The 17697-nt window shown below is 41.3% G+C and overlaps 1 protein-coding gene and 1 long non-coding RNA gene across 2 annotated transcripts; both read right to left on the reverse strand.

Annotated features, from left to right (window-relative positions):
- Positions 1 to 395: 395 nt before the first annotated feature.
- LOC108956664 lies at positions 396 to 2092 on the reverse strand. Its single transcript, XR_001982967.2, has 2 exons — positions 1806 to 2092; positions 396 to 552 (listed from the first exon to the last, which is right to left on the reverse strand). It is a non-coding gene; the product is annotated as an uncharacterized LOC108956664 (long non-coding RNA).
- Positions 2093 to 5519: 3427 nt separating this feature from the next.
- On the reverse strand, positions 5520 to 11761 carry LOC104422315 (probable acyl-activating enzyme 18, peroxisomal). The gene is made up of 14 exons (XM_039303351.1): positions 11348 to 11761; positions 10647 to 10776; positions 10267 to 10526; positions 9536 to 9737; positions 9029 to 9069; positions 8594 to 8722; positions 8320 to 8393; positions 8018 to 8238; positions 7573 to 7667; positions 7270 to 7486; positions 6828 to 6953; positions 6575 to 6673; positions 6120 to 6326; positions 5520 to 5874 (listed from the first exon to the last, which is right to left on the reverse strand). Exons 1-14 carry the CDS (start codon positions 11752 to 11754, stop codon positions 5761 to 5763), a joined length of 2322 nt encoding a protein of 773 aa, XP_039159285.1. The 5' UTR covers positions 11755 to 11761; the 3' UTR covers positions 5520 to 5760.
- Between the last annotated feature and the right edge of the window lie 5936 nt (positions 11762 to 17697).

Raw genomic sequence — 17697 nt, forward strand, 5'->3', positions numbered from 1 at the left:
CACGTAGTTTCGGTCACTGTCCGAATTGAGATATTTTCGCCTTTTTCCTTTTTTGGTGCTTGTCTTTTTCTTTTTCTTTTTTGAGAAACGTCTGGAGATGGGATTTTGCTTGTGTACGGTTGTAGGTACGGTTTGTCTTTCAGCCAAAGCTGGGAAACACACCCAGTTTGGTCAATTGTTTCCTAAGTTTTTTATGATGATGCCTGAAGATGTTGTGTACAAGCTTGAGCAATGTAATTATGTGTGCTATGTCACGCCCCGAACCCCAAGCGCATACCCATCCCTATCTGGTCGATAATAATTTACGACTTCCCAGAACGAGTCGCCGACCCTTTCCATTTTATTGCACATACAGAAGCGAAAAGAAATCCCCTCGGGATAGAAACGCAAGATACGAATTCACAAACAAGCATGCTTTTATATTCACATAATGTCAAGTACAAGGTCTATGACCAAAAGGCCACAAAAACTAACTTTCCAAAAAGAGACGGTCCTAGCTGACGTACACTTCACATCACCTCCTCTCGGCTCCCGGTCCTCCACTCGACAACCCTGAAAATATTGTCCCACAACATGGTGAAATATAATCTCAGCGAGTCTAAACTCTAAACCCCAATTAGGAGGGTAATACGCCCGAGGCATCCTAACCACACAATCACGCATTAAGCATAGAGGACTTACCTCGCCTCAGTTCCACCCTGCAAGTCAGTATAGTTCATATCATAGACAGCCATACACATATGAGTAATAACTAAGCTTAACAACTGGCACGTCACACTAAATTCTCAAATCAGTATAGGAGTCCTAATTATAAGGCCAAATCGTTATGACACGTCCCATACCATGTCACACAATTTTGTCCCATAATCCGACACATCACTTCCACTCAACAAGCGTTCTAATTGGCAATTACTCCCACTCTAGGGCACGACCTACTCAAAGTTTGGCGGTCTACTAGCGTAGTCAGGTATCGTCTTACCCCATTGAGCACAGTTATGTCTCTCAGACGACTTTCCCGAAAGAGTATAGGGCCAGAATCTACTGCGACCCAAATCCCACTAAGTGGGTATCTAATATAGGGTAACGTCCATCTGATACAGTTCGGGGATGGGTTCTCTTAATCGGCACACGACCATTCAATCTCGGCCTAGGACACTGTGCATTGCACTCAAACGCCTCAATTAAAATAGTGATTCTAGCATATTTTCTTCGTATTAAAAACACCCAGTAAAAATAGTCGTGTGTGGGTATACAGTTAGATTGGACCTGGAAAATTCATAATATTCTTTTCACAATCACACTGGTTCATATAGTATATTTTCAGTATTTAAAACCCGACACTTGGGATTTTTTGGATAAATATCAAAATTCACAAATTTTGGAATAATTGACCAAATTTCCAATCAGCACTCAATTTTCATAATTTAACACTCAATTGCAGAAATTAACCACACCATTACAATCAACACGAAATTCTAGTCACCGACTATCCCGACCTAATTTCCGGAAAAATAATTAATTTCGGAAATTAATTAAATAAATCAATTTAATTTCTAAAAATAGTAACCTAGGCCAAAATTATTAAATTAAATACCAATATGGACTCAGAAAATTCCTGAACCCTTCTAAACAAATAGTGCAATTTATCTAGGCCTTATCTAAACCATGCTAACCACCTAACATGCTCAATTAAATAATTAAATTTCTAATTTAATCTAACTAACCACCTAATTCCTAATTAAATAAATCTAAACACCCCTTAAATATCATTAGCCTACTAAGAAAATTTTAGAGTATAAACTCACCAGTTAATTGCGGAAACTGGTTCACCGTGACAACGGCGCGACAACGGCCGAAATCCGAATTTTCAACAATGTCGGCAAATACTCGGGCCAGGCCCAAAGGCCTTGCAAGCCCACAGCAAATGCTGGGCTTGGCTTCGGACTTGGGCTTGGTTGCGGCTGGGCCTGCTTTGCGGGCCCAAGATGGGCTTGAAACTTGGGCTGAAATCCAACGGGCTGAGTTGCAATTGAATGGACCGAATTGTTGGCTCGTGGACTGGAATTGCTGGGCTGAACTTGCAACAAGATTCGCGGGAATTGCTGGGCTGAACTTGCAACAAGATTCGCGGGCTACTGCTGAAGATGGGCTGCTGAAAACAATTGCGAACCGGGCTGAGATCGAGGAGATGGGCTTAATGCTGGGCCGGTCGCTGAAACTGAACGTTGACTGGAGAAGCAGCTGGCGTGCGCTGGGGTTTTCGAGCTGGCGGAGATGGATGAAGGAAGCAGCAGCTGCTTCGGTGGCTTCACGCTTCGGTTGCTGGACAAGTGGAGATCGGTCAAGGTAGAAGACACACGGGCTGAAGCTGCTGCAGGCGTTGGGGGCTCCGTGGGTAAAGGCTGGCACGCGGCAGCTTGGATGACTTGCGATGGAGGGAACAATGAAGCAGTAGCGTGGCGTGGAGGAAACCTGGATGGGTGGCAGCTTGATCGAAGTGTTGGGGTCAACTTTGCTGGAGTTTTCTTTCTTTGATTGATCAAGGAAGCTAGGTGCTTGGACGTGTGGCAAGAAGAGAATTCGGTGGGGTGTGGGTCTTCGATGGATAGCAAAGAAACGTGGAGAGGTGGACTGCTCGATGAAGATGGATACAGAGAAGGAGTTGGCGTGCGCAGGAGACCAACGAAGAAAGAGAGAATGGGATGAGGGAGAAAAATGGTGCAAAAAGTCAATAAAGGCTATCCAAATACTTCAATGCTTGGTCCCCCAATTAGCCCTCAAGCTTATCCATGGTCCCCCGTTACTTTCTTGAGAGATAATCCACAATTAATCACATTTTGAAGCCAATTTTTCTGCCCAAAAGTCCAGCTCCGAATTTCTTAAATATCGGCTCCAATTTCTTCGCGAAATTTCCCAAATTGACGTCCAATTTGAATGAAGAAAAAGCCCGTAGAATTTCTACAAGTACCCCTCGTCAAATAGCTTAGCTTGCAAGTCCAATTTTTCCTTTAACTAAGCTAAACCGAATTTCTGCAAATTTTCCGCAACTTCGAACGATTTTCCCTAAAAATCTCAGAATCTCCAAAAAATTTTCGGAGGATAAGTCGACGGTCTTAAAATAAATCGTGACATAACAAAACTTTTAATTTCTGAAATTGGATTCAAATTCGCAGTTAATTTTAATCTGACACGATTCAAGCGTGACCTAATCTACTAGGTAGTTTTTAGAAATTTTTTTAGTGCAATTGACCCGTGATCGATTTATCTCGAATCACAATGTACATCTTCGACACATTGGCAACTATTGGTTATCGTGAAAATCTCAAGATTTCAATTACAGACACAGAGTACTCAAAATGACAAAAATCAATTTAGTGCCGATCGATGAGAATTTTGCAATAATGACGAATCACCCATACTTTAATCACATATCTCAGTCGAATCGACATATATCTAATCTCTGATCAATTTTGACAATGCCATAATGATCCTTGCAAATCGACACGGTCGAGCAGTTAATTCCTGGTCGAATTCTCAAATCCATTACGTTAAAATCCCTTAATGACTTCCCCAGATAGTCTAATTATCTCATGAGTGATCAGCTTAGAAAATGGCACTATCGGCGCGTCGGTGAAATGCCCAATTTATTTAATTGAAAACAAATTATGAAAATTCAGCCTGTCACATGCTAAGCACCTTTTCTTTCTTAATAAGAGTCTGTTTGGCGACTTGGACAAAGGATCCTATGTAGATGGGGTTATACACAGATTTAGTTCGGATGGAAACATGAACGATCCACCCCGATTCTTTGTGTTTACTCGACAGTACTCGCCACAATGATTAACGTAAGTTCCTTTTTTTGTTGATTTTTTTTTTTTGTCGAGATCGAGGCAAATTCTAGTTGGTGATTATTTTCACCTTCGTTGAATGATGTCTATTTTAATCCAATCCGATTCTGTGTTAGTCGGGATTCAAAAGGTTAGGTGTATATTTATTATCCAAAGTCACCCATCATACAAAGAAATAGAAATTATTCAAGTCTTTAAGTCAGGTTTTTTTTCTCTAAATGCCCTGATCCACACCCGTTGAAGAAGTTTTCGAGCCCTTACGGCTTAGGTGGGCTCTAGGGTTACAAGACCCATGATCAGGTCATATGATTCCATTAATTTAAGGTGTTCAATACAATATTAAATGCAATGATCAGGTCATATGATTCCATTAATTTAAGGTGTTCAATATAATATTAAATTCAAAATAAACTATCAAAGCAAAAGATAAGCCAAAAAGTAAGAGTACAACTCGCTTCAATATTATACCTATACCAGTATCCAAATTTAAGAAGTATTTGGGACGGGTTATGTCCCAAACCTATCCCATCAGTCGTATATTATTTCCCAAATTGGCTACCTGTTTTAACATAGTAGCTCAAACCAGGCCCGCCTCACCTAAGTAGTCAAGTCCCATCTACTTCACCTTATTAACAAAGATGGTGTTCTTATTGAACATACCAAGAAATCTGTATGGTGTTTGTTTTGTAAGAAGAAGAACACCCAATAGTCTCGTGCTCTTTTCTCCTCATCTATCAATGAGATGGAGGCTTACTTGACAATCAACTACTCTAAGTACATTAAAAATAAGCTTGACATTTTTCGGTTTTTTCCACCATCGCTCGTGACTTATTGACCTCACCGGTGTCCAGGATATTGACAGACTCTGTGGTTAAAACTAGCCGATAGATTATGGAGAACAATCAATGCAGTGATCACGCAATTTCTCAATTTAACGTTTTTCGACTGAATTTTTAGCCTTTCGTGGATAAAAAAGGGCCCTAATCGGCCGGCTGGCACGTTTTTTAGCCTTTCTTGGGTAAAAAACAGGCCCCCGATCGGCCCAGCCGGCACGTGGGTAGGCGTGGCCGCCCGATGGCTAGCGCTTTCCCTTCTCGTCGGCACTATCTTGTCGCCGCCGGTCACTTTCTTCCGCACTCCTCCGCTCCAATAATGCCACAACCAAAACGTTGAAAAGAACACGCGTAGCGAGCGTGGTTTCCGCATGGTCACAAAGACAGAATGCCACAACGAGGATGGTCCCTAATACAATTTCCCGCACGTCCCCGTCATTCGTTTTGTCTTCCAATCACGGTCACACCGAGCACGCGGGAACAGTTCGGATATACTGGGCATCGATGATTCAAATCTCGAACGGCCTAAACGTGAGTCGTCGAAGGTCGACGGCTTGGTGGGTCCATCACGGTGCGTGGTTTACGAACATATGGACGATGCTTCATGAACACGTGCGTCGTTTACCGGAAAGTTTCTGAATCTTTCGTTTTCGTCTTTGACCTTTACGAACATGTGGATGATACTTCATGGAAAGTGAACTTGATCGTGAGTGTCTGCCCATGAAACATGCCTCGTTCAGATGATGTTTTGGTAGGGTGACTGTGCTGCAATAAACTGCTTTACTCATGTGACGTGGAATTAATAAGTATCCTGAGCACTCCCTTAACAAAACTCTGCGAGGAAAAACTTCACACCCAAATCAACTTCAACTCGATTCCGAAACAACATGATGTCATTATTATTGAAAAGACAAGTGTTCTGAATTTCAACCGGATGGTGCTTCTTATTCCAACTATTAATTCTCACAAATTTCCTTCAACCCAATTTATATCTCACAAGCAGGAAGTTGGAATCTAGAATCGGAACCTGCACATCGACAGTCGCAGCAAGAATACGGGACGATACTTCCCAGTTGCCTCTACAGCTTACTCTGCGCAAAGAGCTGTTGTCGCATCTGATCCCTCAACACTCTCCTCAGTAGCTTGTTAGAAGCCGTTCGAGGGAACTCGGCGACAATCTTGACAGAGCTTACCTGTCAATCAGTTGAGACATTCCAGTTAGCGATCCTCGTGCATGTTCAGATGAAATAAATGCATCGGCCCAAAGATTAGAGATAATCTTCCACTTCTTGAATTCTTTTTTCATCATATTCAATGTTTAACAATAACGTCGTGACCATTCATTGAGTTCGACCTTAATTTTTACTTCACAAAAAGCAAACCATGAGCAGCTTCAAAATGCACTGATGCATCAGCATTTACATCTCAAGGATCAAACCTTGAACAAAGGGTTGAGGTTTCGCTGGATGGCTTTCGAGAATTTCATCTTCAGATCATTCGGTTCAGCCTTACACCCCTTCTTGAGCACCACGAGGACGACCAACTGTTCTGGACCGCCGGTGGGTGGTGCTAGACTTATTGCGGCACTCTCTAGTATAGATTCATCTGCTCTATCACAGACGCGCTCAATCTCAACGGAACTAGTCTGCAATACCAATTGTTCCACATTAGAAGAGGAAAACAAATTCGCAGACCCATAAAACAGCACAAGTAAAAAGTTTTAGGTGGAAGTTGTAACATTCTTTTGACCCAGGAGAACCATATTAGAGCCTGTAGCTACTTTGCCTTCCACCACTATACCACATATCGCCGGCATATCCAATTTAGTACAACAGCAAAGTTCTTAAGTACTTTTAGACGTTTTTATAAAGAGTGAAATGTGACACGTCGTACCTTAATGCCACCAAGGTTCATTGTGTCATCGGCCCTCCCTTGTACAATATAGTACCCTCCAACAGTTCTCTTAATGATGTCTCCATGTCTCCTCAGTTGCTGCAAGTTTGTTTGAATTTTTCAGGCCACGTTTCTTCCATCAATCTACTAAGTTTACTACGCATAAATTTCCAGTAGCGACAAAACATCCGCATCCAGAGAAGGAAAATGGAATGAGTAAGCCACGAATATTCCACAAATCAACATGGCATACCACCCCCTTGTATGTTGGCATTCCCTTGAAGTAAACTTCCTCATGATCAGCATTGAGCAGCCTATCAGTTGCACCCATGTAAATAGGGAACAGTCCCACTTCGCCAACACAAGGTTGATCATCTGGCTGTATGCAATGAGACAGGAAATTAATTATGTACCATAGAAGGGATTGATTGGTTCATTAAAATATGCTATTCCTAAAATTTATCATCTGAAGCAGTTTCCAGCAGCGCTGTGGAACCTGCAATTAAGACTACTTGGTGAAGGGCAATGATTTGTGAAATACCCATGTCCACACCCTGAGAAATTTGTGGTTACTACAGTAAAGAGCTAAACGAGATGGTCTTCAAACTAAATTCAATTAGCTTCTTCTAAGGCTCATAAACACTGTTGGTGCGCATCCCTCAACAGAGAACCTCCTTTACTAGAGAGAATCTTACTCGAGGGACTCCATGGTCGCCCAGGATGACAAAGCCAGTCGTCATGGAAGCATTGCTAAATGCTCCAAAAGCTTGAGGCTGCAGATGATTTCCTTGAATGTAAGACGATGCGAGCTCCGTGCCGCCACAACACTCTATAATGGGGCTATAGAAGGACTTGGAAGAAAGCCAGAGGTCGTCGTCGACATTGGATGTTTCCCCTGTGGAGCCAAATGACCTGAGCCACCATTCATAATCTTGTTACTTCTTTACAAAACATTTTGATGATCATGTGACCAATTTGATGAAAAGAAGAAAGAAAACCTGATCTTTGTCCAATCAAGTCCTTCCATACACTGTGTGCTCTTCCATGTTTTTACTAAACTTGGTACTGTGCCCAAAATGGTCACTCCTGCATCCTGAAATAGATGCAGGAACAGGAGAGAAAGTCTGGTTAACAACTTTATAAGTGCCATCTGTTAGTGCCCAACTACAAGAATTGATCTGAAGCTGCTAGAATTGCCTATAAAAGCTGGTGTTTACCGCGCATTGCACGGCTGTCATACACAAATATAATTAAAAATGGAGTATGAAATATTTTAGCATCGATATAACATTACTATTACAAAATCATGCATGCTAAGATAACAAAATCTAGTCTGCAACAATTTAGCATGGCCTTGTATATGTTCCCCATGATAGGAGAAAACAAAGGAAAAGGGTGATCCATGCAAAGTAAAAAGTAAACTGCCAGGACTGCAGGCCTCACCTGAACAAATTTTCCAAAATCACGTCCTAGTGGAGATCCATGGTAAAGAGCGAGAGTTGCACCAGCTAGAAAGCAAGAGTAGAGTGAAATCGGTCCCATGACCCACCCTAAGTTTGTAGGCCAGCAGAGCACGTCTCCAGCCTGAACATCCATATGAGCCCACGAATCAGCACCGCATCGGATGGGTGAGAGTTGAGTCCAGGGTATCGCTTTTGGTTCTCCTAATTATTCGCAGGAAGGAATTACATCACAGAATTCTCAAAGTTAGGTGTAAACAAGGCGCTATCTTCAACTTACACTACCTGTAGTTCCAGAAGAAAAGAGAATATTTGTCACAGAGTCGGTACTTTGGTAAAAGGCTGGGTAATAATGCCTTCTGCAGAAAGTAACAGAAATCATACTTCTGTGCATGTCACATCTTGTCGACCAACGATCACAAGTTCATGACTACTCAAAAGACTTTCGAAAAAGGGATGATGTTAATTAAAGACTTGAAGGAGAGCTAACAATAGGTTTTCTTGTCGACCTGTATACTCTTTTTGGGGAAATACTAGGCAATGCAAATGCTGGTGATACCTTGGAACATGATCCACTTGCGAAAGAAAAGCTTTCCATGATATGTCTTGCTCTCTCAACTTCACGCCCACGCTATCTCCAGCCACAGGGAGCACAATCGCTTTCACTGGATTAGCTTCCACAACTCGACTGCAAGGGTGGAGAAGAACACCTGCTGTTAGTTCGTTAACAGAATATCTGCCTTCTAGTACTCTCTCTAGGGGACTAGAACAGTAAAGTACGGGTAAATTTACACAAGATAAGCACTTAATGTCAGAGTAAAGCCAAATATGACAAGTGAGATGATATGACAGCTAAAACTCGTGAGGGAAAAAATGGAATGAGACTGTCAGACACACTCAATCCGTTTCTTCTCCATTTTCATCTTTTTTTATCCAATGGGTTTATTATCAAGAGAAAAGTCGCTACAAAGAAGAAATGAAGTGACCAATTTACCTATACAATGGAAACTTCCGGCCTCCTCTTTGTATAAAATCCTGAAACATATGAAGAATAATTTATAGTTCATGTAGTATTGCAGTTAACTCCTAGAAGAAGCATGAAATTTCATGCGAGCAGAAAATTTTATCCTAAGCCTGCTTAAACATTAAAGAAAAAACTTCAACCAGCAACCACTTGAAGGAAATAAAACTTAATCTAGGTGATATATTGACAAGTGAAAGCAAGCTTTTGGCTTAAAGACTAATAAAGCAATAGGGTCACATATATATACCAACAGAATATTAAAGAGATTCCCACGGTTAGGTCATGCATTTCTGTAATGAAATCTCCTATATAAATATCAATAGGTGTAACTTCGTTGATAAGTGTAACTTTGTCATATGCTATAACTACTTCCCTCTGCTTCAGCTCTTGTTAAAGTTGACACATCAGAACTTGAAGTTCCAAGCAAAGTTACAGCATTTACAGACAGCTTGATAACTCACAAGAATGAGAGGTCACCTGAGTAAAGATTCCTTTTGCATTGGAAATGTGCAGACGGCTTGCAATTTCCTTGGGTGCGAAACTGTCAGCTATTGATACAACAACAAATCCTCCAAGTACTATTGCCAAATATATGATAACAGCATGGACCGTCATTGGCATGTCGATTGCAATCGCGTCTCCCTTTGAGAATGTCACGTCCAGAGCATTTGCCACCAACCTGGTTGTATTTCTATTTCTGTTAGGAACAGCAAAGTGAAAATGGACCGGCAAGTTTTACTAGTTTACAAAGAGCAATAGTTCAACCGAGGTCAATGGCGCGAGGATAGTGGAGGCAATCTACTTGATGGGAAAAGGCTTCGAATCTATTAATGTAGTTATTGCAGTCTCGTCATTGTCAAGCACAACGCTAAAAAAAGAACAGGAAAATGATTTGAAAAGTAAGGAGAAACCAATGGAGCTGGCATTTTTTAAAGATTTGCAATTATGTCACATTTCACATTGATTATGAATATCTCGGACAATGAAATTACATCATCGAGGCTGTGTGAGCACTTGCATGAGTTTGATTGTCTGGGTAGAAGGGCAATGTGCTTCAACAATTAGCATTTTGGGACAGGCATTGATCCCAAATCCATGATTTGATTTCATCGACTCAGAACTTAGCTAAAAGGTAAGCGTGGCTTTTTGCAAACAATGACCTTTCGCAGGAGCAAAATTACGCTAGCATCAGAGGAAGAAGAGCATACATTACTTGTTCTCGAAGCTCTTTTAGTGTCATACGGTTAACATTCATGTGATCATAGCCTTCATCTCTCCATACTAAGGCTATGCTGTCATCCCCTCTCCTCTGTTGCTGTGAGGGCAATAAACAGCATTCAGCTATGTTGAATACCGCCCCCGGAAGCCACGTACCCCGGGGCTTTGATTTGTCACTGGAGTCAAGAATGCAGCTTGGGGGACGACGAAATGAAAGTGAGAGTTCATTAAGAGCCATCGACCAGTAGACCTGGAATCAGTTAAAAGAATCCGATATATTATGAGCATAGAAAGTCGCTTGGAGCCATGGAAATTTCTAAGTGGAGAACAAATTAAGTGGGCTCTTTCCAGTACACAGAAATGGACTTACATCAGGATGCTCCACGGAGAATTTCTGAAAAAGGCTAAAGCTCGTTATGGGATCCTTGTATGATGACCCCAGAAGCTTTCTGCCATGCGATTCCATAAGACGTCCCAAGTTTGTTTCTTTCGATTGGGACCTGTCAAGAAAGGAATACTGCATCGGTTTAGATTTGAGCACAAAATGATCAAATTCACAGACAATTCCAAGAGCCGCACATGAATGCCTTGCAGCAAATATTCACCACAACCTCAGCCAATCATACATATTTTAAGTCTGCAAATGGCACAAGTAAGTCATCCGGAAGGATTTGAACAGAAAAAGAAATCAATCCTGATTCACAACTAGCAACATTCATCTATTTCCCCTAGACAGAAATGCTATAAATTAAGGCCAATCGCATCATTTACGCTCGCTACATGCAAAATACGGACCATCACCATTTTCACCAGTGGTTCGATAAATTCACATTTGCTAACTGGACCACCGACCCACTCCACGTAAACTCGCTGTCCCTTTTCCTTCTTATACATTCTCCCTTGCCTCCTTAGAGTGTGTCCAGGCTCATTCTACTTCTATCAACCAAGTAACCGCCATTCCAAGAAAAAGCGCCAAGCACCACCGAAAGAACAAAAAGAATCCGCGAAATGGCCAACGGAATGATAAGAAACAGAGAACGGCGAAAACAGCTGCAAGAGAAGGCTCCTTACAGAGAAGGGAACCAGTAGAGAGGAGGGCCCCGAGCGGAGGCGTCCCAACCGGAGTACACCGAGTAGTACACCAGCTGATGCACCCGGTGCGGATGCGACGGCTTCAACGCCCCGGCGCTCGCCAGCTCTCTCCACACCTCCCTCAGGTCGAGCTCGAGCCCCGGCGACGGCGTCCCGGACCGCCGGGCTCGGGCCACCGACTCCCGGAGCGTCCGCTCGAGCTCAGCGGCGGCTTCCCTGGGCAGGCCCGCCTCAACCAGGTCATCCACGCCCACCTCGCCGATGCTCCTCGCCGATGCTCTTGGGATTGCCCATCTCCCTCTCCCTCTCTCTGGGCAACGAGCGTCAGTCGCTTGACACTTCATTAGGAGGCGCCAATGGAGTAGTAGGTGAGGACGTGGGTTCATGAGGGACCACGTGATTGCCTTTGTTTAAGTCAATAATTTCTTAAGATGTCGTCTCATTCGTATGAAATTTGTTACGGGTGATCAGGTGATGAGACAGTTTAAGGTTGTTGTTGGTATCTGCGGAAGCGTGTATTTAATGTATGTGCAAGTGTGTTTTGTGTGTGAACTTTCAACTTTCAAGAGAGCTAAGGAAAGAACAATATGGGTAAGAAAATGGTTGGACAAAGTAATTATAAGAATATATAAAAGAGAGTGGCAGCAAGGGAACAACAAAAGAAAGCTTATTTATTTATTTATTTATTTAGTTGTAGTACAAAGTACAAAGGAAGGGGAGGAGCTTACCTTTCTGCTTTGCTATTTTTCTACGCTCCCCCCTCCTTCCCTATTTATAGGGACACTCCACCGACTTAGCCTATTTTCTAGGAGTTTTTTTTACAATTTTTTTTCTAGAAATTTAGGCTTTTTTAAGGCAAATATCTCTGCCATTTGCAGAGATAATTCCGTAGATTCTTCTAGGATTTTCTTGTATTTTCTAGCTCAAATCTTTCAAGAATTTTCTAGAAATTGGCTCAATAATTTAACACTCCTCCTTGATCCAATTTCATGTTACTCCAAGCATTTTCCGCAATGTCTCAAACTTGGCTAGTGGTAGTGCTTTAGTGAAGATGTCCGCTACTTGTTCCTCGGTTTTGCAATATTTTAGCTCGATTTCTTTGTTATTTTGTGCCTCTCGTATGAAGTGATATTTGATGTCTATATGTTTGGTTCTTCCATGGAATACTGGATTTTTTTATATAGCGATTGCGGACTTATTGTCGCAAAGTATCGGAGTTGATTCCATCTGTGTTTCTCCAATGTCTTCTAGAATTCTTCAAAGCCATATTGCATGACTAGTAGTTGTAGCAGCTGCAACATATTCTGCTTTTGCAGTGGATTGTGCCACTGAATCTTGTTTTTTAGATATCCATGAAAATATTCCAGAACCTAATGTGAATGCATAACCAGTGGTGCTCCTCCTGTCATCGGATGATCCTGCCCAATCGCTATCAGTATAACCGATCAACTTAGTTGTTGCACTAGCTCGATACCAAATACCATAATCAATGGTTCCTCGTAAGTATCTTAGAATTCTCTTGGCTCTCCAAAATGAATTTGGCTTGGACTCTGCATAAACCGTGATAGTAAACTTGTCACGTACATAATATCTGGCCGTGTAGCAATAAGATATAGTAGACTGCCAATCAAACTTCTGTAGAGGGAGGCATCGGCTTTTTCTGCTCCATCTTCCTTCAATAGTTCTCATTTGTCATGAGCGGAGTTGAAATTGTTTTGCAATAGTTCATCTTGAATTTCTTCAGGAGGTTTTCGGTATATTTCTTTTGCGAGATGAAAATTCCTTCATCTTGATTGACTTCAATACTGAGGAAATAGTTCATCAAGCCCAAGTTCATCATTTCAAATGTCTTCATCATTTCTTCTTTGAATTCTTGGATCATTATCTCATTGTTTCCTATATATATGAGATCATCTACATATAGAGAGACAATGAGAGTGTCAGACTTACCTTGGGTCTTGATGTAGAGTGTCGGCTCACTCATACTCCTCCTGAATCCTTGCTTGATGAAGTACTCATCGATTCTACTATACCATGCACGTGGTGCTTGTTTTAACCCATACAAAGCTTTCTTGCGTTTGAGAACTTTTTCTTCTTGGCCTTTGAGGATAAAGCCTTGTGGTTGTTCTATGTATATTTCTTCTTGAAGATATCCATTTAGGAATGCTGACTTCACATCTAGTTGATGGATCTTCCGTTCTTTTTGTGCTACTAAGGCTATGAGTGTTCGAATAGTATCAAGGCGAACAACAGGAGCAAAAGTTTCAGTATAGTCAATACCTGGTTGTTGCAAGTATCCTTTCGCCACAAGCCTTGCTTTATGCTTCTAGATTGATCCATCCGCTTTGAATTTTGTCTTGTAAACCCACTTGACGCCAATGATCTCTTTGTCTTCGGGTTGATCGACAAGCTCCCAAGTTTCATTTTTCTTGATCTCAACCTCCATGGCTTTTATCCAGACTTCATCTTTGGATGCTTGTTCGTAGCTTTCTGGTTCCAAAATAGCAAAGTTGCATGTGTCGTAAATTCTTCTAAGGGCTTTTACCCTTAGTACTGGAGACTCTGGAGTAGATTCTTCTTGTGTCACCCTTGGAGAGCTTGGTGGAGTTATGTCATGAGTGGTGGAATCCGGTACTTCTCCTTCTTCTTGTGACGTTGACTCCTCTTGAGTAGGTGGTATGTCTGGCAAGGTGATATACTTCTTCTCGATCTTCTCATCCTCCCAATTCCAGGCAGCATTCTCGTCGAACTTGACGTCTCGACTAATCATAAGCTTCTTGGTTCTTAGGTTGTAAACCCGATAGCCTTTTGATTGGTCACTGTAGCCAAGAAATATTCCTTTTTTTGTCTTTTCATCTAGCTTACTCCTTTCCTGAGCAGGGATGTGGACGTAGCAAATGCATCCAAACACTTTGAGATGCTTTGCTGAAGGCTTCCGTCCACTCCATGCTTCAACTGGAGTTTTATTTTGAACTGCTTTAGTTGGACACCTGTTTAGTAGGTATACAGCAGTATAAACTGCTTCTGCCCAGAAAGTGTTGGGAAGGCCTTTCTCCTTTAGCATGGACCTTGCCATCTCCATGACAGCTCTATTTTTTTTCTTTCAGCTACTTCATTTTGCTCTGGGGCATAGCCAACAGTTGGTTGATGATGGACTCCTTCATCTTCACAAAATTTATTAAACTCCTTTGAATTGTATTATGTGCCTTTGTCACTTCTTAGGACTTTGATTCTTTGGCCACTTTGATTCTCGACGTGGTTCTTGAATTTTCTGAAGATAGAGAAAACCTCAGATCTTTCTCGAAGAAAGTATACCCACGTCATTCTTGTGTAATCGTCAATGAATAGGATGAAATATTTATTTTGACTGGGTGTAGGTGTCCTCATCGGACTGCACACGTCCGTGTGGACAAGTTCCAATGGCTCCTTAGCTTTCCATGCAACTCCAAATGGGAAGGACTGTCTCTGTTGTTTTCCAAGAAGACAGCCTTCACAAACATCTGAAATTTCTGTGATGGCTGGAAAATCTCTCATCATATTTTTCTGATGGAGAATTTTTAGCCCAACAAAATTGAAGTGGCCAAATCTTCAATGCCATAGCCATGAATCATCAAATTGAGCTTTCATGGCCATATCTTTGACATATTTCCATTGAATAGGAAAATTGTTATATTTCTTCTTAACAGAGGCAATGATATTTTTATATTTATCATAGATAATGCAGGTATCTCTATTAAAATATAGAGAATAGCCACTTTGTATCATTTGACCCACACTTAATAGATTTTGTGCAAGACAAGGGACTAGATATACATTATGTATATATTTTGGGCTTTTATTCGTTTCTACGGTGATGGTGCCTTTTCCTTTGACATCTACTAATGCACCATTGCCCAACTTTACTTGGGATTTCACCGACTTATCAATATTAGTGAATATAGATTTGTCCCCCGTCATGTGATTGCTGCACCCACTATCAATGTACCATGTTTCACTTTTATTGTTATTTGCCGCTTGGCCTGCGTAGAATGTATTCTCTTCACTTTCTTTTTTTTCTACATAGTTTGCTCGATTATTTGTTTTCGAGCGACAATCTTTTTCTACGTGGCCATATCTTTTACAAAAGCACCATTGTTTTTTATTTTTAAACCAACAATCCTTCTCCAAATGATTTGTTTTCTTGCAAATACCACAAGGTGGATAATTTTCCTTTTTTATAATTTCTCCTCCTCTTTTGTTTTTCCATGAGCTCCTTCCACCATTTTTAGTTTGATGAGACCGTATATTTACTTTAGACTGAAAGGCGCTTTCAACTGAATCTTCATCTTGTGCCATTAGTCTTTTCTCATGTGCTTCTAGAGAGTCAATCAATTCACTCACTGATAGGGTCGTCAAGTCTTTAGTTCCTTCTATAGTTGTAACTATGGAGTTGTATATTTTGGTAAGTGACACCAATATTTTCTCAACAACCCTTTGATCAGTTATCCCATCTCCATAGGCTCTCATTTGATTAACGAGTTCCTTTAATTTTCCACAATATTCTTGTACGGTCTCATAATTTTTCATTTTAGAATTCTCAAAATCTCTTCTTAGAGTTTGAAGGCGAATAGTGCGTACCTTTTCCGATCCTTGAAATTCTTCTCGTAGTATATCTCAAGCCCCTTTTGCAGTCCTTGCTCCAATTATTCTCGAAAATATGGTTTCCGAGAGTGCTTGCTGGATAAAGTATAGCGCCCATGCATCCTTTTGTAGCTGATCCTTCGAAACACTTGCACCTTCTGGCGGAGCCTCGCAACCTTTTTCCACGATGTCCCATAAGTCTTGGGCCATCAAGAATGTAGTCATTTTTATGCTCCAAAAGTCATAGTTGTTCCCATCAAAAATGGGAATGGGAAATGAGGATGGGGTAGAGTTGGCCATGGTTTAGTTAGTGGTTATTTGGAAGGGTAGTTTTAGGAATGAGTAGTTAGGACAAACGCCCAATACCAACCAAAGACGTGGCTCTAATACCATTGTTGGTATTTTTGCGGAAGCGTGTGTTTGATGTGTGTGCTAGTGTGTTTTGTGTGTGAACTTTCAAGAGGGCTAAGGAAAGAACAATATGGGTAAGAAAATGGTTGAACAAAGTAATTATAAGAATACATAAAAGAGAGTGGCAGCAAGGGAACAACAAAAGAAAGCTTTTTTATTTATTTATTTAGTTGTAGTACAAAGTACAAAGGAAGGGGAGGAGCTTACCTTTTTGCTCTGCTTTTTTTCTACGCTCCCCCTCCTTCCCTTTATAGGGACACTCCACCAACTTAGCCCATCTTCTAGGAGTTTCTTTTACAATTTTTTTTCTAGAAAACTAGGCTTTTTTAAGGCAAATATCTCTGCCATTTGCAGAGATAATTCCATAGATTCTTCTAGGATTTTCTTGTATTTTCTAGCTCAAATCTTTCAAGAATTTTCTAGAAATTGGCTCAATAATTTAACAGTTGTCAACTACCACAAGGCAGAATAGTTGGTTAGGACATGTTTTGTGAAGAACGTCGGGTGGCGATTTCTGGAATCGCCTCGTCAGTAGCACTTAAACACCAACCCAGGCACAGCAGCTTTCTCTATAATTCGGAAAGAGACGTGTTACCATTCCCATCCAGACCAGAATAGCCTTGGACATCGCCATGTTGGTTGTAGAGAGAATTCCGGTTTGTGCTTGGTAACTAGCTTTTCCGCACTTTCAAACGGTTCGCATACTTTTTGCCAATTGAGCGGCACTATCTAGGCAAGCTGGCGTCAGATGGCCAGCCGGCCGGCGATTACGTGATTTGTAATTTTTAGTGAAATGCGACTGCGATGTAGGCTTTCGGCAACATGCGCAAGTAGAATGATACCTACTTCGTAGCTAGAACCCAACGGGGTAGGGATCATTTTGAATGGCAGCTTTAGCTAAATCTCACCTCAAATGTTTTGATCGCCTGACGTCTGTTGAGAGGACACTTCCAACCAAACATTTTTATTTTCCAGTTGGACATGAGAGGTCACTTCCAACCAAATATTTATTTTCCAGTTGGACATGACGATAAGCAAAACAAAACTCCGGACGCTGAGATCTCCATCCCGCCAAAATGTCCTAAGAACAGATTAGAACGATAAGTAGTTTGATCAAGGTCTCTATCGGACAACAATAAACTTTTGCAGCTCATGTGCTACAGCCAGTTCGCTCAGAATGCCCATATGTTTCATCAACCGAAGCACATCCTCAAGATCATCTTCAATAACATTTGATTGTCCCACCTCCTACATGTTAATCATTCTTACCTGTCCAAATTCCTAGATCCAATCTGACC

Source organism: Eucalyptus grandis, chromosome 10 (assembly GCF_016545825.1).
Source record: "Eucalyptus grandis isolate ANBG69807.140 chromosome 10, ASM1654582v1, whole genome shotgun sequence".
In the NCBI taxonomy this organism is placed as follows: domain Eukaryota; kingdom Viridiplantae; phylum Streptophyta; class Magnoliopsida; order Myrtales; family Myrtaceae; genus Eucalyptus; species Eucalyptus grandis.